The sequence below is a fragment of the Podarcis vaucheri genome (genome assembly GCF_965113315.1).
Source record: "Podarcis vaucheri genome assembly, chromosome: 7".
Classification (NCBI taxonomy): domain Eukaryota; kingdom Metazoa; phylum Chordata; class Lepidosauria; order Squamata; family Lacertidae; genus Podarcis; species Podarcis vaucheri.
In genome coordinates this window covers 940,856-964,843 of record NC_138765.1, presented here as the reverse complement: position 1 = coordinate 964,843, position 23,988 = coordinate 940,856, and the positions used below count along the sequence as shown (strand labels likewise).

General features: G+C 55.4%; 1 protein-coding gene across 2 annotated transcripts in view; it reads right to left on the bottom strand.

Moving 5' to 3' along the window:
* Positions 1-70: 70 nt before the first annotated feature.
* LTBP4 (latent transforming growth factor beta binding protein 4) overlaps positions 71-23,988 on the bottom strand; it is a gene marked incomplete at its 5' end in the record, with an annotated part of 53,788 nt that continues 29,870 nt past the window's right edge. For both annotated transcript variants that reach the window (XM_082230944.1, XM_082230945.1), the window contains 26 exons: positions 71-1,261; positions 1,409-1,558; positions 3,038-3,421; positions 4,387-4,539; positions 6,281-6,430; positions 7,076-7,204; positions 7,352-7,426; positions 8,435-8,659; positions 8,786-8,929; positions 9,045-9,170; positions 9,960-10,091; positions 11,446-11,577; positions 11,663-11,785; positions 12,623-12,748; positions 13,034-13,159; positions 13,251-13,376; positions 13,821-13,946; positions 15,063-15,188; positions 16,675-16,800; positions 16,896-17,021; positions 18,356-18,487; positions 19,816-19,902; positions 20,296-20,472; positions 20,790-20,954; positions 23,347-23,469; positions 23,697-23,771. In XM_082230944.1, the coding sequence (XP_082087070.1) occupies positions 1,113-1,261; positions 1,409-1,558; positions 3,038-3,421; positions 4,387-4,539; positions 6,281-6,430; positions 7,076-7,204; positions 7,352-7,426; positions 8,435-8,659; positions 8,786-8,929; positions 9,045-9,170; positions 9,960-10,091; positions 11,446-11,577; positions 11,663-11,785; positions 12,623-12,748; positions 13,034-13,159; positions 13,251-13,376; positions 13,821-13,946; positions 15,063-15,188; positions 16,675-16,800; positions 16,896-17,021; positions 18,356-18,487; positions 19,816-19,902; positions 20,296-20,472; positions 20,790-20,954; positions 23,347-23,469; positions 23,697-23,771 (3,713 nt within the window). In that variant the 3' untranslated portion in view covers positions 71-1,112. The remainder of the gene's footprint in view (positions 1,262-1,408; positions 1,559-3,037; positions 3,422-4,386; positions 4,540-6,280; positions 6,431-7,075; positions 7,205-7,351; positions 7,427-8,434; positions 8,660-8,785; positions 8,930-9,044; positions 9,171-9,959; positions 10,092-11,445; positions 11,578-11,662; positions 11,786-12,622; positions 12,749-13,033; positions 13,160-13,250; positions 13,377-13,820; positions 13,947-15,062; positions 15,189-16,674; positions 16,801-16,895; positions 17,022-18,355; positions 18,488-19,815; positions 19,903-20,295; positions 20,473-20,789; positions 20,955-23,346; positions 23,470-23,696; positions 23,772-23,988) is intronic.

The window sequence follows — 23,988 nt, the reverse complement described above, 5'->3', positions numbered from 1 at the left end:
GGAATGTGGCTCTTTTCTGCCCCCCAACCCTGCCCCACCTCCCTTCCCAAGAGACGCCCACTCCATCGCCTTTTGTAGAAAACCTTTATTGTTCTAGTAACAGCAGTGAGGGGGTGGCGATGCCCCGGGAGCCCCCATCTTGGGGCGGGCGAGGGGGGCGGCCTAAGCCAGGCAAGCGGGGGACTGGCCCTTGTTGCCTCGGGGGGGGGATGTCTTAATCTCCTAGGAAGGATGTGGGGCTGGGGGGGGGGTCTGCTGGAGCCAAGGGAGGGGGTTGAAACCATTCTCTGCCAGTTCTGGAAGACCAGAGGGGCATTCACCCAGTTGGGAATGTATTTTTCCAAAACCAACCCTGGGGGGGGTTTCTTCTCCCCACCCTCATTACAGCTTTGGGATAGGGTGGGGGGGCACTTACCCCACATCGCAGCGGGGGTGGCGGCCCCCCCAGCAAGGCATCCTGGTTTTCTTTGGCAAACAGACTGCGTTGCCCGGGGGGCACCAGAGAATTTGGCCCAGGCGGACTCTGGGGCGAGAGGCACGAGGCTTCAGCATCTAAAGGCCCAGGAGGCGGGGGATGTGTGCGGAAAAGAGGGCGCAGGGCCTCGTGCAGAGTGCCTCTCCCTCCCTGAGGCGGTGCAGAAATAGCCTCTGTGCCCCCCCCCCCCAGCTGGCGAGGAAAGTGGCCTGGCCTTTACAAAAGCATCTTCCAAAGGGATAAAAGCAATGGGGCAAATCCAGTGGGGCAGAGTGGAGGCTGTTTAAATGGGGGGGGGGGAACGACAAGCTCAGTTTGCTGAATGCCACCCCCCCTTCCCAAGGCAGGTTCTTTTTTGATACAAGTATTTCCTCAACGATGGGTGATTAAATCCTATTTTGCGACTTCTGCGCTGATGCAGCAGGCCAGGTTGGGAGTGGACAAGAGCTGCTTCCGCCCCCCCCCCCAAAAAAAATATATAAGTGCATTTCCAGGCCGCCTCCTCTGGGTCTCCCTGGGTGAGGAGCCTCCATTTGCTGGTGGGGGGGAGAGAGGAATTTAGTCCCGGGCCGCCCCTCCCCTCCCAGTCTATACAGGTAAATAAATACTTTCCCCCAGCCTCTTCCTCCCCGCTTGCTCAGGCTCGACTGCGGGGGGCAGGGACGCAGCGGGGGGGCTGCCCAGCGGGCACGGTGCCGCGGGGGCACAGGCAGCGGTAGGAGCCCTCCATGTTGAGGCAGCGCCCCCCCGGGCAGAGGTGCTCCGACTCGCCACACTCGTCGACATCTGCGGAAGAGGGAGAGAGAGACGAAACCTTGGCATGGGCAAAGGGGCAGAGGCAGGTGGGGAGGAGCAATAGGGGGTTGGCCTGGGTGGCACTTGGGGGTCCCGCCCCCAGGCGTGCCAGGATGGCGGGGCAGGGGGCAGACTCACCCAGGCAGGCCATGCGGGCAGGGTCCAGGCGGTAGCCCTCGTGGCAGTCGCAGGTGAATCCGTCGCCAACGCGGACGCAGCGCCCGTTCTCGCAGCCGCTCAGGATCCCACACTCCTCGGCCAGGAGACCCCCAAATCCCTCAAAGGGGCCTGGGAGGAGGGCAAGAGAGATGGGCAAGCGGAAGAGGAAACGTGGCCAGTTCTGGTCTCCTCCCCGCAGGAAGGATTTTGTAGAGTTAGGAAAGGGCCGCGCAAAGGATCCAGGGGGAAAGAGCGACGCCCCTGCGAGGAAGGGGGCAGCCCATGGCGCTTTCCAGCTTAGGAAAAAGCAGTGCTTTTTTCTGGGGGTACGCAGACCCCAAAACATTTTGTGAATCTTTGTACTTTTGTCCATTTACTGTACAGTGGTACCTCTGGATACGAACGGGATCCGTTCCGGAGCCCTGTTCGCATCCAGAAGCAAACGTAACTAACGATGGCACGTCTGCGCACACGCACGTCGCTTTTCGCCACTTCTGCGCATGTGCGTGACGTCATTTTGAGCATTGCGCGTGCACGAGCGGGAAAACCTGGAGGTAACACACTCCGTTACTTCCGGGTTGCTGCGGAGCGCAATCTGAACGTGCTCAAGATGAAGCATATTCAACCCGAGGTATGACTGTACAGTCACACCTCATGTTACATTTGCTTCAGGTTGAGCGTTTTCAGGTTGCGTCCCGTGGCAACCCGGAAGTACCGGAAAGGGTTACTTCCGGGTTTCGCCGCTCGTGCATGCGCAGACGCGCAAAATGACGTCACATGCATGTGCAGAAGCAGCAAATCGTTGAATGTGCAGACACGGGTTGCGTTCTGCTCATGTTGCGAACGGGCCTCTGGAATGGATCCTGTTCGCAATCGGAGGTACCACTGTATTTATTTATTTTTCCTGATTTGGACTATAAAACGGTGGTTTTCTCGAGTCAAAATGAGAGTGCCCCTGAGCATTTTTTAAGCAAAAAAAAAAAAAAAAAAAGCACTGGAAAAAGCCAAGGGAGTCGTAGATGAACTTAACGCCCAGCCTGGAGAAAGATTTCCTCTCTCCTAACACTAGAACTTGCGGATGTCCAATGGACAGTTCCAGGGCAGATTTAGAAAAAAGGGCCGATTCCTTTGGCACAAAGTTAAACTGTGGAACTCCCTCCCACCGGAGGCAGCTGCGGCCACAGGTCTGGATGGCTTTCAGATAGGGTTAGACCACATCCACGGTGACAGCTGGCTCTTAGCCATGAGGGCTCTGCTCTGCCTCCATGGGTCAGAAACCACAGGAGGGAAGAGGGATCTTGGGTGCAGATCCTGATTGCGGAGGCTTCCCACTGGGACATCCGGTTGCCTGCGGTGTGAAGAGGACCCTGGACTATACGAGCCCCAGACCTGATCTACTAGCCAGGCCCTTTTGATGGAACCTCCAGGTGCAGAGGTAGTCTACCTGGGTTCTGTGGGGTACCTGGCCCCTGTGAGAACAGGAGGTTGGACTAGATGGGCCAATGGTCTCATCCACAGCAGGGTCACCCCCACTTCCCACCAGAGCCCCCCCATCAGTCACTGACAGTTGGCCCCATATGCCAGCTTGGGGGAGACCCCTCCACTCACCATAGTCCTCGCTGGCCCTTCCTGGCCGTTCCAGGTAGGAGCTGGAGCCGCTGCGGGGCGGGGGGAGGTGCCATTCGGGCTCGGGGGGGCTGCGGGGCCGGTACACCCCCCGGGGGGTCTCTCCGGGGCCCTCCCGCCGGGCCTCGCCATAGGGCAGGTCCTCAAAGTCGGTGGCCTCGTAGGGCGAGGGGCCGTACAGGGAGTCGCGGGGGAAGAGGTCGTAGTCCGGCAGGCGGGGGGGTCCGGGGCGCGGCGGGGGGGCAAAGATCTCTGGGCCGTAGGGCAGGCCGCCGTACTCAAAGGGCGGCCCCACACCTCCCGGGCGTGGCCCCGCTCCGTAGCCAGTGGGGGGGCGGAGGACGTTGCAGAGGGTCTCAAAGTCATCTGGTTGGGGGGAGAAGGACATTGTTGGTCAGGGAGGAGGGTCACAAGGCCTCTTCTCTCCCCCCTTCCCAAGGGTCGGGGGGGCATCTTCAAGTGGGCCTGGGAGTGCCGTTACATGGGATTGGGTCCCAGGCAGGGCCGGGTTGAGGTTTGATGCGGCCCTCAGCTCCTGAAGGCAATGGGGCCCTTTCTATGTCCAGCTGTCCTTTGTCAGCAACAAATTGTCACTGTTTTTGGTGTTGAATATATGCTAGATGGACCTCATAGGTATCTCAAGCCCTTTGCACATGTTTCCCTGCAAGCAGTCCATGCAGAATGCAGGCACCCTATATATAGAAAGGAGCAAACCAGGGATATTTGGGGGAGCAGGCTAGCAGGCAGGGCCCATGACTTACACCATATGAGCCGACACAACACTAAACACGGATGCTGGATGTAGGTTTTATTTGATTAGTTTTTTATCTTATATTTTGGAACTGCACATCCAGGTTTTCTCCCCATAATTTCTTGGGGGGCCCCAAGAGAGTGGGGCCCTAAGCTGGAGCTTGTTTTGCTTCTATGTAAATCTGGCCCTGGTCTCAGCCCCCCCCCTTGTAGCGCAAGGGACTCAAAGGCGGAAAGAGGAAGCCCAAGACTCGGCAAGGTTGGAACTGCAACTAAATCAGCATTCAAACTCATGACTTTGGACTAAACATTAGGGGTGCAGTGGTACCTTGGTTGTCAAACGGCTTGGCTCCCGAACAAATTGGCTCCTGAACGCCGCAAACCCAGAAGTGAGTGTTGCGGTTTGTGAACGCTTCTCGAAGCTGAACGTCTGAGCCGCCTTGGTTTTCAAATGGATTAAGTTTGACAGCCAAGGTACCCCTGCCTTTGGCCCCTGGGAGGCCAGGACGCTGGGCTCGATGGGCCTGATCCAGCAGGACCTCAGCTGCAGCGCCTTCCCTGCAGCCCAGCGTGGGTCTTACCTGAGTCCGGGGCGGGGCACAGCGCGCAGTCCATGCTCCAGGCCTCGCCATAGAGGCAGCAGCACTCGGTGTAGGTGACCTGGCGGTCCAGGAGGGGGCGGCTGCAGACCAAGTCGGGCCCCACCTCTTGCCAGCACACGGCCAGGTTGTCGTCTGGAAGGCGGGGAGAGCAGGAGAAATGGAGAAACCGCCCCAAGGCGCATCTAGGGGGGCCAGGTTTCTTCCTGCCCCCTCCCCCCAGGGCCCAAACCTGCACGGATCCTGTTCACACGGATCCGGCAGAGTGGTGGAGAAGTAAACACGGAGAGCCCAAATGACCAGATCTGGATCTGGGGCTGAGTTTACGGAACCAAGGAGGCAGATCCTGGAAAAAGTTTGGGATCCGCTGAGCAGGAGCATCAGCCCTCCGTAGGAATCTCACACGGAGCGATCCCTTCCAAAATCCTGAGGGATCAAACCGCAAAAGAACTGGTGAGGCTGAAGATGGCCAAAAAAAATTAGCCTCTGGAACCTACCGCCACAAGATTTTGCAACTGCTGGCTCATAGCTTTGGGGAAAGAGGTGAGCCCAGAAGGGTTCAGAACTGCTTCCCCCAGGTCCACGGACTTAGCACCCAGAGTTAAGTATGAGAAAGGGGGGCGCAGCACACTCTGCCCACCCCCCCAGGTGCCCCCCACCCATGAATGGGATGCCGAGGGCCCCCAGGGCCTTGACTGCCTTAGCCACAAAGTGGGGAGGGAAGGGGGGGTTCTGTGTTGCATTAAGGACACCCCTAAATTGCCCCCCACACTTGATCCCTGGGTTTCTCCAAAAACCAGGATGAGGAGCTGGGTTGGGCCAAATGCTCCGGATGAAGGAATCTGGGATCTCGGGAGAAGGATCACAGAAGAGCAGATTTGGAAGCATATCTGAGGCGGGCAGCGGCTGGAGGGCGGCTCCTCCGGCGGGGAAGAGGCGGGGGCTGGATGTGGCGCCTCCTGGCTCAGCGGGCCGCTTTGTGCCGGGGGGCCACGGCAGGCAGCCCGAGCGAGTGAGGGCGCATGTGCTGCTCCTGCCCAAGCCGAGGTGCGGTGGCCTGGACTTTGGACTCTGATGCTGAACCTGAGGGATCCCAGCCTGCGCAGGAGTCCCCGCCTCCCGAACCAGCTGGGTCCGCTCTGGCTCCGGAGGTGAGGGAGGACCCATTGCCTGCAGGTGCCCCACTCTCAGCCCCGTCAGGGGATGCTGAGGTTGCCTCTGGGTCCGGGAACCCTCCAGCCTCTCCGGAGCTGCAGAGGCTCAGGGCAGAGAGGCGGAGGGAACTGAGTTCCCGCAGGAGGAGGACTTGCCTCCAGGCCAGGAGAGGCGAGTCACCAGAAGATTGGGGCCGCCCTATGCCTCGGGGCAGATAAAAGCCGGCCAGCCCCAGTCCCAAGTTGTGGGAGCAATATTGTTGGTTGCTAGTTCCTGCCTGAACCCTGTCCTGCTCTCCTGCCTGAGCTCCTGACCCGCCCTGGCTCCCCGCTTGCAAGCCTGTCCCTGACTTCACCCGACTCCCTGCCCTGCACCCACGGACTGCCTCCACGTTGCACCTTTGACCACGGACCGGACGTGGACCACGCCTCTCGGGTAACGCATGGGACCCACACACGAGCCCACACTCTGCAGGAGTGGCACACGCACCCTCCCTCCCTCACTCAGAGCGCTCGTTCGGTGTTCCCTGGACTCTCGCCTGGTGCCCTCCAGAACTTGCCGCCCTGTGCCACTGGTCTCTGTGGGTAAGAGGGGCCTGGTTGGCAGGGAGCCCATGCAGGAATCGGAGGGAGGAAGGGAGTCAGAGGGAGGGCAGGAGGGGTCAAGGAGAGGGAAACTGGGAAGTGGGTGGGTGTGGGGAGGGGAGGGGTCTGCCCCATACCTGCGCTTTGACTGTCGTTGGTCACACAGCGGCGATGCGAAGCGTCCAGCACCAGAGGGGCGGCGCAGGAGCAGTAGTAGGAGCCAATGGTGTTGATGCAGCGCCCCCCCACGCAAGGCTCCGCCTCCTCGTCAAGGCACTCGTCGTTATCTGGGGAGGGACAAGGGGGGTCAGAGGAGCGGGGGGGCCTTCGTTTTGCAAAATCAGAGAATTGCAGAGTTGGGAAAAGACGCCAAGGATCACGCAACCCTCTGCAATTTAGCTGGTTCCTAAAGTTTGTACGCCGCTTGATTGCAAAAACAACAGCTAAGCTTCTTCCAGAAAAATATAATATAGCTATCAATAATAGTTTAAGACGTTCAGAAATTTAATAGGCTTAAAACAGATTGAAACCTATCTGGGTTAGGCTCAGTGCTTTTTTTTTCTGGGGGAGATGCGTACCCCTAAACGTTTGGCGAATCTTTCTACTTTTGTCCATTTACTGTCAAAATGAGAGTACCCCTAAACAGTTATTTTTAAGGGGGAAAGCACTGGTTCGGCTTCTCTCAATGGGAACGTTTCAAGCACAGCGAAGGTGGTGCGGCCTGATTTCAAGAGGCAGGGAGTTCCAAAGGGTCCGGGTTAATTGATTTCTTGCCCATGTGGGCAGCCTGCGGCACCTGCAGGAGTGCCCGGTCTGCTGATGCAGCTGGTCAAGTGGGCACGTTTGGGTGCGAGGAGGGACCTGTTTACCTGTGGGGTCCCTCAGGGGCATAATTGGGGCAACGGGGTTTGGAGGCGGACAGAAGCTCTCACCAATGCACTCCAAGTGCTGCGTCTCGTAGTAGTAGCCGTTGGGGCAGTAGCAGGCGTAGCCGGGGATCTTGTTGACGCAGACGCCCCCCTTGCACACCTGGGCGTTGAAGAGGGCGCACTCGTCCACATCTGCCCAGGACAAGAAGAGGGTCAGCGAGAGAGAGCCCCCCAGGACCAAGAAACCCCACTGCTTCCCGGGCGCCAAGGACAGACCCGGGAGGGTGGGCAGGGCACAGGTTCCCCCCGACAAAAGCCCCCCAAGAGACCAAATCTCACCTGCGAGGGCAGAGAGGCTTCCGGTGGTGGGGGCAGCGAAGCCGTTGCCGTGAGGACACAGGGCCTGGTACTCAGCTAGGGGGCGGAAGGAGGAGAGGACCCGTCAGCAGCGCCCAAGGGCCCCCCCGCTCCTGCCCTGCTTGCAGAACCCTGCAGAAGCTCACCCCCCCCCAGCATAACAGGCAGTGTGGCCTAGTGGTTGGAGTGTCAGACTAGGACATGGGTGGGCAAACTAAGGCCTGTGGGCCGGATCAGGCCCATTTGCCTTCTAAATCCACTGCTACTCCTCCGGTCAAGCCTTTGGAATCTCCGAAGATGATTAACGACCTAAGCCTTTGATGAGGCTTCAGGCACGTTCACGCATTACACAGAGTATCCAAGCAGCAGCAGGACGAGAAATATGAGCTACATTGCTAGGAGTTTTATTTCTAACTACACAGACAGAAAAGAATATACAGCCTCTCTCTGTGAAAGGCAGAGAACAACTGGTACAAAGAAAGGGGAAACCAGTAACATCAACACCCGTCTCCCGTGAGACTTCCAACAGTCTGGAATATAAACAGAGTCTTGTGACTCCAAGCGCTGCGCAGGGCGGACGGTCCAGGAATCGCCGCCCGGATTGCCAGCACACGTGTTCTTTCCCTCTCCCTCCCAGGGTGGCGGCGCTGGTGCCTCCTCCCTCCCTCCCTCCTCCTGGCTTCTCCCCGCCCTGCCTAGAGGAGGAAGGGGGCTGGGCTTGGCTGGTGCCAGCCCCTCTCCGGAGCCCTTTTGTGTGCCGCTCATCGTCCCTCCGCCACCACTGCCATCAGCCCTGACCACTTGCAAGACACAGGAGCCGTGGTTGGCTGAGCGCCCCCTTGAGCGGCCGCCATTTAAAGCAGCCCCCATGTGGAGCCCTTTCGCGCGCTGCTCATCGTCCCTCCATCGCCATTCATGCCCCCCCAAAATAGTCCAGCCCCCGACAAAGTCAGCCTAGCCTACCTCACAAGGTGGTTGTTGCGGGAATGAAATGATACGAGGGCTCGAATCCCCCCTCAGGCTCTGGGCTCAGTGGACCCTTCCTGGCCTGAGTGGGGTCCTTACCTGTCCCTGGGGCGGGGCAGGCCTGGATGTGGCAGTCGACCCCCCAGCCGTGGCCCAGGCTGCAGCAGCACTCCTGGCGCGTGGCGTTCCAGGCCAAGACGTTCTCGCAAGCCTGCGCTGCGTTGGGGTCATAGTAGCATTCCCGCCGGACGCCCTCGCTGGTCCCAGAGGGCCAGGTCTCGGGGCGCGGAGCCTCGGGGCGCCGAGGGAAGGCAGGAGGCCGCGCTGGAAAAGGCGGAAGGGGGGAGAGTTGGAGGAGGTCCGGGAAAGAGCAGCCGGGATGTCCAGGGGTGAAGCGACTCCCCAATGGTGAAAGGACCCCCCCCCCAGCCCCAGCTCCAAGCCTCTCACCGGCTCCTGGCACAGCCACACAGTGCCCGATCATGGGGTCAAATTCTTCGCCCGCCCGGGGGCAGATGCAGAGGAAGGAGCCCTCCACATTCTCACAGGGAGCAGTGCCACACACCCCTTGCAGCATCTCACACTCGTTCATGTCTGTGGGGGGCAGCAAAGGCGGGGGTGATGGCGGAGGGGCTCACCAGGGACCTGCCCCCACCTGCCCCGTCCCCTCTGCACCCACCAACCTCCCTCGCTCGCCCCGGCCACGTACCCAGGCAATGGCGCCCGTCCCTGGCGCTCTCATAGCCCTGGTCACAGATGCACTGGAAGGAGCCGGGCAGGTTGTGGCACACAGCGTGGGCACCACAGAGGGAGCTGTTCTGGCACTCATCCACATCTGGAAGACACCAGGGCAACCCACTCAGCACTCGCTCTCTCCCTCCACCCACCGCAGGCTTGTGTGGGATGTGTTATGTAAGTAGCAGTCAAGTACAACATTCCTTGTTTTCCTAGAGTGGACATGCAGGAATGTTTGGACCAGCCAGTCGAAAACTTCTTGTTTCCTCCTGGCCTGGAGCATCCTTCCTCTTGCATGTGACTAGAGGCGGCCGTGACCTTACCTGTCCAGGTAACAAAAGGACAAGGCACACAGCACACTCTCTCTCTTTGACTTCCTCCCTCATTGGAGCAGCTTTTTAGCTAGAGATGCTCTGCTGGCTTTCAGACAACAAAGTACATTGGGATTAACTCCATATGGGATAGATCCACATGAATATCCTTTGTAACTAAGTCTGCCTTCAGGGATCCAACTGTGAACTGATGATGTGAGTAAACTTGTTTTATATACTTTACACAAGACTGCCGTGTGTTTATTCTTTTAAGAGGGATAAAAGGGAACTTACCAGGAATATACAATTCAATAGTGAATTGTATATAATAGTGAGAGGCTCACACAAGCCTGCAACCAACTATCTGCTGTGCATTTAAAAGGGGAATGTGAAACTCTGCTAAGTTAAGGATCTTGCTAGCACAAATTAGGAAGGATATGAATAAACAATATATCCTCTCCTGCCTCCCTGAACATTCCCACAGCTTGCACCCCTTTGCCAGCCTGGCCCGGGGGCAGGAGGCGCCCCCTCCCACCTGATGGGTTTGCCCCTTTGTCCCCCTCCGCCCCATGACTCACCCACACAGTCCCCGGTGGCTGTGGCCTGGTAACCCGTCTGGCAGCTGGCGACGCAGTGGTAGGACCCCGGGGTGTTTTCGCAGCGCTTCTCCCCACAGAGGCTCACGCCGTACTCCTGGCATTCGTTGATGTCTGAAGGAAGGCCCCATAAGTACATGTTGTGGGGCAGGGGAGGAAAGAGAGGAAGGACCACGAGACGTGATGTCAAACATAAGAGCGTCCACAGAGCTTGCTGCATCAGGACAGCAGAGCAGAGCGTCCAGCGTCCGGATCTCAAGGGGTCACACGACTTGAGAGCAATGGGGACTCTCCCCTCTTGCGGTTTGCAGCAACCGGGACTCAGAAAAAATGGGAGGCAGAGCCATTGCGGCTGAGAGCCATCCATAGCCGTCTCTCCTCCTCCATGGATTGGACTAATCCTTTCTAAAAGCCATCCAGGGCGGTGGCCGACACTGTGGGAGGGAGTTCCACAGTTCAACTTGGCGAAGAAGGACTTTCTTTCACCTGCCCTGAACCTTCCAGCATTCAGCTTCATCAGAGTCAAGAGCCTCTCAAGTCTGGAGGGATCTCTTGAGGAAAGAGCTTTTGCTCCAATGATGATGATGATGATGATGATGATGATGATGATGATGAATATAATGCCCTATACCCGGAGGTCTCAGGGTGGTTCACTTATTATTATTATTATTATTATTATTATTATTATTATTATTATTATTATTATACCGCCCTATACCCAGAGGTCTCAGCACGGTTTAATAATAATAATAATAATAATAATAATAATAATAATAATAATTTATACCTTGCCCTCCCAGGCCAGAGCAGGGCTCAGGGTGGCTAACACCAGTAAAATTACAATAAAAACATAATAGGAAAAAAACCAATTTAAAATACAGGTTAAAATTCAATTTAAAATGCAGCCTCATTTTAAAGTAGCCGATAAATCAAGACCATAAGGGGAGGGAAACATAAGGGTCAGACTGAGTCCGAACCGAAGGCCAGGCGGAACAGCTCCGTCTTGCAGGCCCTGCGGAAAAATGTCAAGTCCCGCAGGGTCCTGGTCTCTTGGGACAGAGCGCTCCACCACGTCGGGGCCAGTACTGAAAAGGCCCTGGCCCTGGCTGAGACCAACCTAACCACCTTGTGACTTGGGACCTCCAAAATGTTGTCATTTGTGGACCTTAAGCTCCTCCACGGGGCAGACCAGAGGAGGCGGTCCTGTAGGGACATGGGTCCTAGATCACAATATATAAAATCAAAATAAAAACAGTGACCCAAAAATACCGCCCCCCCAGGCAATAAAGGAGGTGGGGACTCCTTGGCAGCCTCAGAAATCACAGAATCATAGTTGGAGGGGACCCCAAAGGTCCTGTAGTCCACCCCCGGCATCCCAGACAGATGTCCACCCAGTGAAGCCCCAGAGCAAAACAGAGGCTTCCAGACCCCCCCAGACCCTCCGCTTGGGCCCTGCAGCAACACTCACCAACGCAGTCTCCCGTGGTGCCTGCCTGGTAGCCAGCCTGGCAATCTGCCACGCAGCGGTAGGAGCCGGGCGTGTTCTCACAGCGCTGCGTCCCACAGAGGGCCGCCCCATACTCCTGGCACTCGTCGATATCTAGGGGAGCGGGAGGTCAGGCCCAGGCCAGGGGTTCCTTGGTCCCCCCCCGTCTACCTCTTTCCGCCCCCCCGGTGCCCCTCACCTTCGCAGGAGGCCTTGTTGGCGCTGCTGCGGGTGCCCGGCGGGCAGTAGCAGTCGAAAGAGCCCTCGGTGTTGGCGCAGTGGCCTCCAGCACACGCCGTGCCCGGCTGGCATTCGTCAATATCTGTGGGGAGGGATGGAAGGAGGGGGTCAGTGTGGCAGGGAGATGCCCAGCCCCCCTGCCCAGCCCCCCAGGAAGAGATCCAAGACATGAAATTAGCTAAAATTCATAAAATAAGTAATAAATGTTGGAAATGTAAAGGAAAAGGAAGGAACACGTTATCACATGTGGTGGGAATGTAAAAAAGTGAAAAACATCTGGGAAATGATCTATAATGAGATAATAAATGTTATTAAGAAACCAGAAGCATTTTTACTTGGCACTGTAGGAGGTGATATAAATAGACAGGACTGTAAGTTGTTTTTGTACGCCGTGACGGCAGCAAGACTATTATGGGCACAAAATTGGAAACAGGAAGAATTACCGACGAAAGAAGAATGGAGGATGAAATCGATGGACTATGCAGAATTAAAGAAATTAACAGGAAGGATTCGAAACCTGCGGGACCAGAGATTCTCAGAAGAACTATTTGAAAAGTAATTGTACTGAACAGATTACGCTAGTAGGATTGCAAGAAGTTTTGTTAAGGAGGATTATTTGAAATCTTGCAAAAAACACTATGAGGGATATGACTAGTTAATGATCATTAAGGGTAATAGAAAAATTAGGAAATGCAGAATAAGTGATAAAAACGGAAAATCACCAGAGGAGCTGACGGAAGTCAAAAATATTGTATAAGATAAGAAATTATGTTATATGAATGTTGTAAATGATATGTTATAAAAGCTAATATATATATATAAAAGGAAGAGATCCAAGATGGCCGCCTCCCTCCGTCTGCCAGGCTGCATCCCGCGCCAGGCGGCCCTCGTGTGGCCCTCGGGGTCCGGGGCCCCTTACCGATGCAGGAGGCCCCGCTGGGGGCGATGGTGAAGCCCTGGGCACACAGGCAAGTGTAGGATCCCTCGGTGTTGAGGCACTCGCCCCGCGGGAAGCAGAAGTCGCCCTCCAGGCACTCGTTGACGTCTGGGGGGCAGAGAAAGAGGCGGGGAGAGTTGGGGGTGCTCAGCCGGGGGATGGAGGCTCAGAGGGGGCCAGGGGGCCACCTTCAAACTCCAGAAGGGCTGCCCCACTGAAGTTTGTTTTTGAAAGGGCCCCCTAAGGGTCATCCAGCCCAACCCTGTGCCCTGGCAGAGCACACCAGAACACGCTGCCAAGGGAATCAGCGGAGGTGGGCAGGGTCTGCCCCCAGGGGTGCCCAGTGCCAAATCCCCCGCCCCACCCCAGTCGCCCGCCCCCTGCCCCCCTCACCCACGCAGGACGTCCCCGTGCCCTCTGCGCGGTACCCTCGTCCACACTGGCAGCGGAAGGAGCCCTCCGTGTTGATGCAGTGCCCTTGAGGCCCGCAGGGCGTTCCCGTGGCGCACTCGTCCATGTCTGGAAAGGGGCAGACGGGGAGAGTCAGGGGGGCTGAGCCCAACCCCAAAGCCGCCCCCCAAGCAAGGCGCCTCCACTCTCCGCCTCTCACCCAGGCACTGGTTTTCCGTCAGGCTGGCGCGGAATCCCGCAGGGCAGAGGCAGCGGTACCCGCCGGGCACGTTCTCACAGCGCCCAGACCCACAGGGCGGGGGGCTCTGCTGGCATTCATCCACATCTGTTTGGGGGGGGGAGGAGAGAGAAGAGACACACACCAGAATTTCACCATGACCAATTTTTTCCCTTTATATCTCACTTACCCACCCAGGTGCTCAGTGTGAGTTCTCCCAGGCCCTTCCTTATTCTCCCAACCCCCCTGTGAGGTGGGCCACGCTGAGCGGCAGCAAGTGGCCTGAGACCCCCCCCCAGCGGGCTTTGTGGCCGAGTGGGAGGATTCGAACCCTGGTCTCCCAGGTCCCGAGCCAACGCTCAAACCGCTGCCTGCGCCGCACCAAACACCTCCAGATTCGCGTTTTGAAATCGAGAGCTCTGCGCATGGTCAGGGGCGCTCTCGTCTTCCCGTCCCCCTGCCCAGCCCTGGAAGCAGTCACCTGGGAAGTGGGGGGGGACGTGAACCCCCAAGGCAGCAGTAGTGTCTCTGCGCTCTCCTTGGCCCTCTTACCTACGCACTGGGTGCCCAGCGGGTGGGGCTGGTAGCCGATGGGGCAGCTGCAGCGGTAGCCCCCAGGGACGTTTTCGCAGCGGCCGGGTTGGCAGATGGTGGGGGTCTCCCGGCACTCGTCCACGTCTGCAAAAGAACAGCAATGGAGGTCACTCCCTCCCTCCCAAGGGATTGGGGCCAGGGTGGCCTGGAAGCCCCACACTGGGCATGTGGAGAGGGGGCGGGCTGGCTGGGACCAGGGTGGATAAAAATCAATGATTTTTTTTAAAAAATAAAAATCGGATTCTTTTTATTTAAATCAGATTTTTAAAAAATTAAATCAGATTTTTAAAAAATTTAATCAAATTTTTTAAAATAAACTCCTTTTGGAGGGAAAATCTTTCTAAAGATAGTTTTCTATTTAAGTGACATTATAGTCCAAAGGCTATTCATCGGGAAATAAGGATTTGTTTTAAGTTTTTCATGTGTGCTAGAACTCAGTCTTAATTTGTTGTTGTTTTTTAAAAAACTGCTTAACCACATCAGTTAACAAACAGGGATACATATGCTATAATGTTATTGTTTTAGTTAAATAAATGGTTGAAATGGTTATTAAGGAAATGATTATCTTTCTCCTTCCAATCAAGTACAGCAGAAAAGTTGTCCAGATATAAACAGTTAACTTATGACACCTCACCAGAATTTCATAATTACCTGTCTAGGTATTTCTAATAGTTTAACCAAATCAGGAATTGTTGATATAACTGTAAAAAATTACTCTGGAAATTTATGATTCCAAAAAGGAAACCTTCCTCTGGTTGTAAATATTAAGATGATACCAGCAAGAATGAGTCTTTCTGTATATATATATATATAAATGATTTAAATCAAGCCTTATTGACTAGTGATTTAAATTGTGATTTAAATCAAACCCACCCTGTCTGGGACCCCCGACTTGCTCTGCTCTGGGTCCCAGGAGGAGGCAGGTTGGGGGAACGTTCTGCAAAAGGGCTCTGTGTCGAGAGCAGTTGCTTGGCATGTAGAAGGCGCCTGGGCTCCCTCTCTTGTGGCAGCATCTACAGGGAGGGCTGGGAGGGCGGCTGCTGCTGCTGCCAGCCTGTGTAAGCAGTACTGAGGCAGGTGGGCCCAGTGGTCTGAGCCAGGGCAAGGCAGCTTCCCCCGGGAGGTGGTCTTCGGGGGCCGAGGGCGTGGCCCCCAAGCTGGCAGCCGCGGGAAGGGGGGCAAGGGGGTGCCCTCTCTCACCCAGGCATTCGGTGCCCGTGGGGCTGGGCTGGAAGCCGGAGGGGCAGCTGCACTGGTAGGAACCGGGCATGTTCTGGCAGCGGCCGCGGGCGCAGGGTGGGGGGCTCTGGGAGCATTCGTCGACGTCTGGGGGGAGAGAAAGGGGTCACATTCAACTTTTGGCTTGGGAAAGGCTGCGGGAAACTGATTTGAATTTTTCTTTCTTTTTTCTTTTTAACTTCCATGCAAAACAATTGACATAGAACAACACAGAAAGACAAAGACCTTGAGGACAACTAAACATTAACTAACGACACATCGCCTAACACAGGTTTACCAGACGTCCCCGTTTCCTGGGGACAGTCCCCGGATTTGCGAATAAGTCCCTGGACAAATTCCATCCTCGGAATGTCCCCGGATTTCATCTAATGTCTCCGGGAAACGCAGCAGCGGCAGCCGTCTCAGCAGCCCGGAGCAGGTGGCTCTGGCTGGCTGCAGGAGCTGCTCGGAGGTCCCCGTATGATGGGGGTGCAGGGGCTCCAAGACGCAGCTTCCGGGCTGCCTCCCCCTTCCCTGACCCCAGCAACTCAGCTGTGGAGGGAGGCTTCATGCTGCCTATTGGAGCAGCCTCCCAACTCCTACTTGGGTGCAAGCAGGAGCAGGGCAGGGGTCTCTCAGTTAGGCAATGGGAAGCCTCACTTCCCAGCTGAGAGATCCCTGCGCCCTCCTGCTTGCACGCAAGTAGGAATGGGATTGGGGCTGCTCCGATGGGAAGGGAGGCATCGCGCTGCCCAAGCCTCTCTGCTGCCGCTGCTCTCGGCCCTCCTTCTCCACCTTCCATGCCTGACCCACTGCGCACTGTTTCCCCACCACAAGCACCACTGAAGAACCAACAACTCAGGGGCTGGCCAGGCTCATGGAGAAAGGAGATAGAAGCCTCAGAGGAAAGGGAAACAGGGTGATTGAGTTCAAGGCGGCAGCTGTCCTTCTGCCACCGCCATCGCTGCTGCATCAACATCCCGAACGTGTAGTAATTAATTAAATAAAGTTAAATTAATTAAACCCGGATTCATTGAAAATGATCTGGTAACCTTAGCCTAACATCACACACACTTTCAACTTCCGAGTCCCCTCATTATGCTTTCTACATATTCTTAACCTTGAAGTATTTCCTATTAAATCTGTTACATATCCAGAAATTTTCCTACATTGATAGTTTCCCTTAATAGTCAAGATTCAGTCTTGACCTGTCAGGAGATTTTCATTTTCACAATACTGTTTTAGATATACTTTGTGGGGATTACAGCACCTTCCTAATTTTTTGGCTATTAAAATCCTCACCGCTGTGGTTGCGTACATGAAAAGGGTTCTGTGGGGGTTTTTTGTATATCAATGCACTAACAAAAATACTTCATCAACAGATAGAGTTGGGTGTCATCGGCATACTGATGGCAACCCAGCCCAAAACTCCGGACAAGCTGGGCGAGGGGGCGCATAAAGATGTTGAAAAGCATCGGGGAGAGTATCAGGACCCCCAAAAGCTGCCCCCTCCACCTGTCCCCCCACCCTCCCTTGCTCGGAGGGGCCTCAGTTCCCCCTCCAGCCTCTCCCTTCCTCCCCCCCTCCCAGTTACCTCTGCATTCGAAGCCGGTGGGGCTGGGAACGTAGCCAGGGGGGCAGGAGCAGCGGAAGGAGCCGGGGGTGTTTTGGCAGCGCCCGTTGGCACACGGCGGGGGGGTCTTGGCACATTCGTCAATGTCTGGGGAGGAGGAGGAGGAAGAGAGTGTTGCTTTGAGTCTGAGGGGGGGGGGAGCAGTCCATCCCAGCCCCCTCCCCCCTTTGCCCCACACCCACCCTGGCACTCGGAGCCAGAGGGGTCCGCCTGGTAGCCGGCCCGGCACCTGCAGCTGAAGCTGCCCACTGAGTTCTCGCAGCGCCCGTTGGCACAGGGGCGGGGGCTCCTTCGGCACTCGTCCACGTCTGGGGAGGGGAGGGAGAGAAGGGGGGGTCAGGGGGAAGGAAAGAAGTTGTGCCAGGAGACACCCACCCCAAACCCCACCCCACATTGTCACTGCCCCCAGTGCCGGATTTATGTATAAGTTCAACAAGCTCTACCTCAGGGCCCCACTCTCTTGGGGGCCCCCAAAAAAATTAAAGGAAAAAAACACCTGGATGTACATTTCCAAAATACAAGGTAAAAAACCCAATCAAATAAAACCTACATCCAGCAACCGTGTTTTGTGCTGTGTAGGCTCCTAGGATCTAAGTCACGGACCCCAAATCATTTTAAGTTAGAACTTAATAATTATTTCACTATTACTATACTTCTTCTTAATTGTATTTCACCATTAATGTACTTCTGCTTCATTGTATTTCAGTTCAACAATTACTTTGATAAAATACACATTTTGTGATGTGCAAATGACCTGAGATACTTATGAGGTCCATAAATTACCATCTAGCATCTATTCAACACAAAAAACCAGTGACCATTTGTTGTGGACAAAGGACAGCTGGATACAGAAAGGGCCCCATGACCTTCAGGAGCCGAGGGCCACATCAAACCTCAGTCCAGCCCTGGCTGCCCCCCTTGGCCAAAGCCACCTGCAAAAGCTGAGCTCTGCGAAACACTCCAGGAGAGGCTACCTCTGAGCATGTACAGACTGCTTTCCTAAGCTGAGCTTACGGGCCACAGGTTTCCCCAAGTGCCACAAGAGTGAGCTCCACCTCTGAGTGCCAGTCGCCATGGCTGCTGTGGGGCTCAGGCGGGGCTTGTGGGCCCCTCTGGCGCCCAGTTCCTTGGGGCCCCTGGCTGGGGGAGGCAGGCACCTCTGGCTCTCCTGAGGCCGCCTTCTGATGCCACGCGCACCCTCAAAGCTTCCTCAGAACACAAGAGGATCCAGCAGGATCAGGCCCACGGCCTGCCAGCCTCCTGTTCTCGCAGTGGCCAACCAGTTGCCTGTTCTGAGAAACCTGCAATCAGGATTTGAACTCAGGAGCCCCTCTCCCCTGCTCTGACTTCCGGCAACTGGGATCCAGAAGCATTTCTGCCTGCAACTGTGGAGGAGCCATCGGAAGCCCTCTCCTCCTTCGTGAATTTCAAAGCCATCCAGGTTGCTGGTCCTGTGGAAGGGAGTTCCACAGATGAACAATACACTGCGTGAAGAAGTCCTTCCTTTTATGCATCCCAAATCTCCCTAAGCTCAGCTTCAGAAGTTGAACTCTGGGCAAGCGCCTCTGCGTCCCCCAAGGGTTGCCTTCTCCCTGCGCCCCCTCAAATCCCCCTGCTTCTCTTGCCCCCCCGCGCCCCTCACCAATGCAGTGGGTGCCCTGAGGACTCAGCCAGAAGCCGCGGTCGCACACACAGGTGTAGCCACCCTGCCGGGGGATGCAGCGCCCGGGACCACACACCTGGGGGCGCCGTTCACACACGCCCTGCCCAGCGTCTGGTGGGGAGAAATAATAATAATAATAATAATAATAATAATAATAATAATAAGAAGAAGAAGAAGAAGAAGAAGAAGAAGAAGTGGTGTCCCTTCCCATCTGACTGGGTTGCCGAAGCCACTCTGGGCAGCTTCCAGAAATTAATAAATATTACTATTAAATATCATTACAGTGGTACCTCGGGTTACATAGGCTTCAGGCTACAGACTCTGCTAACTCAGAAATAGTGCTTCAGGTTAAGAACTTTGCTTCAGGTTGAGAACAGAAATCCTGCTCCGGTGGCACGGCAGCAACGGGAGGCCCCATTAGCTAAAGTGGTGCTTCAGGTTAAGAACAGTTTCAGGTTAAGTACGGACCTCCGGAACGAATTAAGTTCTTAACCCGAGGTAAAAGGTAAAGGTACCCCTGCCCGTTCGGGCCAGTCGTGTCCAATTCTAGGGTTGTGCGCTCATCTCGCTTAAGAGGCCGGGGGCCAGCGCTGTCCGGAGACACTTCCGGGTCATGTGGCCAGTGTGATGAGCCGGCACCAGCGCAGCGCACGGAAACGCCGTTTACCTTCCCACCGGAGTGGTACCTATTTATCTACTTGCACTTTGACGTGCTTTTGAACTGCTAGGTGGGCAGGAGCAGGGACCGAGCAACGGGAGCTCACCCCGCTGCAGGGATTCGAACCGCCGACCATGCGATCAGCAAGCCCTAGGCGCTGAGGTTTTACCCACAGCGCCACCCGCGAGGTACCACTGTATTAAGTAACATTTAAAAAATTATACCCGCACATATTTATACACACACATATAATTTATTAAATGATAATATTTAATAATAATATTTAATATGTTTTCTTTATTACCACCCAATAAAAACCACATTAAAACATTCCAAATTATAATACAATCAAAAAAGCCAAATATTCAGTGCCATATTAAATATCTTTTGGGCGACTTCCCATGCTCTGAAGTTCAGGGAGGGGTGATCTAATATCATACTGCATTTCTTCATTAGTCCAGCTTACAGATAATATATAAAAACAATTGCGGAAAGGTAAAATAACTGTGAGACCGGAATAAGGACTAATCTATACTGGTGAGTTATAATGTTTAAATGGGTTGTAAAAATGTGTCACCAGGGGGCGCTGCACAGCAGTCAATGGGAAACTGCACTGAGAGCTAAATCACGTCCTTAAAAACCACTGTAAAGAGTTAAAATTGTTAGTAGGAGCCTCACACTCGACCGAATGAGCTATCCCAGAGTCTATGAGACGACTGAGTTTTGCTTCCACCTTGAGGCACAATGCCCCCCTCCCCCCCGACTTGCCCGTTTTTCCTACCTGGCACAGGTGGGGCCGGAGACTGGGTTGGCACACGCCGGGGGGGCTGGCGCTCCGGCAGAGAGGTGGGCGGGGGGCTCCATCGCACTGCAAGGCGGGGAGAGAGCTGGCGTGAGGAGGGGAGGGGGCAAGGACCCACCAATGCCCAGCCCTGCAAGGTGAGAAATGGCACCAGCCCACCTCACCCACACGGGCACAGACTCTGCCAGCCTTAGAAAGAAAGAGCTGTACAATTGGAAGGGGCGCCAAGGGTCCTTGCGGGAGTCGCAGCCTCCGGGGGCCGATGCAGTGCCAGGCAGCATGGGTAGAACTGCCCACCCTCTGCCCCCCAGTTCCACAACTGGGCCTACCAAGGCTCCCCTTTCCCCCCAACATCCAGATCAGAGAAGCCACCCTCCCTCTGCCCCGAGAGGCAGGGTCTGCCGTGGGGAGAGGGACAGAGCAGGAAGGGGGGCTCTGGCCTCCCCCCAGGGAACATACGGACGGATGGCGCTGTGGTTGTTGCCAGGGGGGGTCTGGCGGCCGGATCCCGGCCCCCTTGCTGGCGGCCGACGGGCACCCGGGGCAGGTCCTGGCCAAGGAAGCGGGTGTCGTAGCGCAGGTCAGAGGCCGAGTAGTGGTAGCCAGGCCCCGCCGGGCAGATCTCCTTGAACCCGTCTGCCAGAGAGAAGGAGATCAGTGTGAAGAGAGGGGTTTATTTGGGGGGGAAACCTCAGCACCCCCCACTTCACTGCCCTCACAGCCCTGCTCCACTTAATCCCAGGCTGCGGCTGGTTGCCCTGGGCAAAAGGTCCTCTGCACTCATGAGCAGAGAGAAAGCTTATGGAACGATGGAATTGGAACGGGGCCCCCAAAGGTCATCTAGCCCAACCCGCCACCACACAGCATTCTTTTGCTGTTCCAGCCCAGTCAAAGCTGGCTCCCCTTCCAGCCTTTGGTCCCGCCATCCGGATGTCTCCCCATCGCCCCCTCACCTGAGCCAAAGGGTGGGCATCGCTCGCAGGCGTGGCCCCAGGCCTTGCCCACGCGGCTGCAGCAGCAGATCTGCTTGGTGATGTTGCGCAGGATGGGGAGGGAGCAGCCGCCCTCCCTCAGGACACGGAAGCAGGGGCCCTTGGCCTCCGAGATCACGTGGTGGGCTGCGGGGGGAGAGGGGGGGCGTCAAAATCTGCACATATGTGGTGGACGTGCAAGAAAGTTAAAGCCTGCTGGGATTAATATACAACAGGGGTCTGCAAACGTTTTCATCAGGGGGCCGGTCCACCGTCCCTCAGACCTTGTGGGGGGCCGGACTATATTTTTTTTTGGGGGGGGGGATATGAACAAATTCCTATGCCCCACAAATAACCCAGAGATGCATCCTACCATATTTTTTGCTCCATAAGACGCACCTGACTATAAGACGCACCTAGTTTTTAAAGGAGGACAACAAGAAAAATATATATTCTGAACAAAACAGTGGATGTATTTGTGGTTCATGCTGTGGCCACAGACATGTGAATTGACGGTGAGTTTGGGGTAAGGTAAAGGTAAAGGTACCCCTGCCCGTACGGGCCAGTCTTGACAGACTCTGGGGTTTGTGCGCCCATCTCACATCTATTGGCCGGGGGCCAGCGCTGTCCGGAGACACTTCCGGGTCACGTGGCCAGCGTGACAAAGCTGCATCTGGCGAGCCAGCGCAGCACACGGAACGCCGTTTACCTTCCCGCTGGTAAGCGGTACCTATTTATCTACTTGCCCCCGGGGGTGCTTTCGAACTGCTAGGTTGGCAGGCGCTGGGACCGAGCAGCGGGAGCGCACCCCGCCGCGGGGATTCGAACCGCCGACCTTTCGATCGGCAAGCCCTAGGCGCTGAGGCTTTAGCCCACAGCGCCACCCGCGTCCCCGTGAGTTTGGGGTAGCCCCATGCAAAAATCCTGAGGACCCATGGGCTTTTACCTCCCCATCCCAGGCAGCCTCCTTTATCTCTAGCGTCCCTTATCTCCCTCCCGATCCCTTGCCGATCAGCTGCTCAGCGGCTTTGTTTCAACACCCCCTTCCCTCTTGTTTGCCTTAGTGTCTTTTCCTTAGCTGGAGCAGTTTTTTGCTCCTCCTAATTTCTTTCCTCATTGCTTCTTTTAGTCTTCCTGTCTGCTCTCCTTGCAAGTTTACCTCCCCCCTCCCAGGCAGCCACCTTTATCTCTAGCGTCCCTTATCTCCCTCCCAATCGCTTGCCGATCAGCGGCTTCGTTTCAACACCCCCTTCCCTCTTTCAAAAAACCCAAAACCATGACCTGCTTTTTGCCCCTGGGCAATTCGGCTCCAGGGACCGCGCATTCGCTCCATAAGATGCACAGACATTTCCCCTTACTTTTTAGGAGGAAAAAAGTGTCTTATGGAGCGAAGAATACGGTAAATAAAAGGACACATTCTACTCATGTAAAAAACATGCTGATTCCCAGACTGTTCCCGGGCCGGATTTAGAAGGTGATTGGGCTGGATCCGGCCCCTGGGCCTTAGTTTGCCTCCCCATGATATACAATGAATTGAAAAAAGATCTTCAAATATACTTTTATTAAAAAGAACCCGGAAGCTTTTCTATTGGGTATTGTGGGAGATGAAATGCCACCACGGCTGCAAGGACACTTTTAGCCCCGAAATGGAAGCAGCAGAAACTTCCAACTTTGGAAGAACGGCAGACAAAAACGATTGAATGTGCAAAACTGGCAAAGCTGAACTGTTTGAAAAGGACTGGTGTAAATTTGTACAACATACTGTATGAAAGAACATTGTAATTTGAGAACGTTTGTCGTTTTGATTTAAAATATTTTGTAATGAAATTTTTCGAAACTGATTTACAGATACTAAAGTAAATTTTTTAAAGTATAGTAAGAAGGTAAATAGGATGCTATAGCAATGCTAAGAGGGTTGCGATTGCTTAAGAAAGCCGGGGGGGAGGGGGGAAGTTGACGCTCGATATGAGCAAAGTTGTATATGATGATATGATTTAATATGAATGTGACAAAGGAAAAATATGAAAACTTGTACGGACACTAGAACTGCTGGACATTCAATGAAGCTGGACGTTGGGAGATGCTGTGGAAATTTGCAGGCAAACATAAGTGCTAGTTGGTGCATGAAGGGGTTAAGACCACAGAGTTAGATTCCTAGATTCAGCTAGGCCACGCCCCTTCTTATCCAATGAGGGAGGAAGTGAAGCCTTCTCTTCCTGTTCTCTCTCTCTGAGCCATGTAATGGACCAAGGACGCTCTGTCCAAGCAAACTCCAAGCTCAGAGCATGTGTGTGGAGCTACCTTTCTGTATTTCCTACCCAAGAGTTTTCTGCCTGTGTTTTCCTTGCTGCTGCTTGGATAAATGCATGAATCTGACCTTTGGAACATTTTGTAAGTAAAGCATTTTAAACTTGGCCGGACTAGGTGAGCCATTGGCCGGATCCAGCAGGCTCTGCTCATGCAACCAGGAACAGAAGGCGGGCTTGGAGGCCTGCCACCCCCCAGCTCCCCACGCCGGTGCCAGGGGTGCCCAACTTACAGATGCAGCTGCTTCGAGACGAGTCGAGGATGTACCCCTCGTGGCAGACGCAGGCAAAGCTGCCGCGGGTGTTGGTGCAGTCGCCGTTGTGGCAGAAGCTGCCCTCTGTGCATTCGTCCACATCTGGCCATGGGGGGGGGGAGAAAGAGGGTGTCAGAAAAGGCCGGTGGGGGGGGGGAGAGATCCAGGCCTGTCCTGGCAGGATGGGTGGGCAGCAAAGGCCCCTCCTGGGAAGAAGCCATGGGGTGGACTTTGTGGGGGTTCTGCCTTCACCCCTAGAAGGATCTGGGGGTGGAAAAGCCCCCCCCCCCACAAACCAAGGGGTCCTTGGCCAGGCCAGCCCCACTCACCAATGCAGGATCCGTTCTGCCGGCGGAAGCCTTTGGGGCAGGCCACTTCGTTCCTCCCCACAGGGCTGGCGTCCCCTTTGAGGAGAGAGCAGGTGGTTGGAGGAGCCCTTTGCTATATCCCTGCCCCCCTACCAAGACCCCCCCCCCACGGACACTTCCAGGGCTGCACCAAAAGCCACATCAAGTGGGTGCCCCATGCCCCCAAAGGGCAGGAGTTTGGGGCACCCCTCCCCAACCGGCCCAGGAGGGTGCGAGCCACGTCCTCCTTCCCAGTCCCCCCCCAAGCCACTAC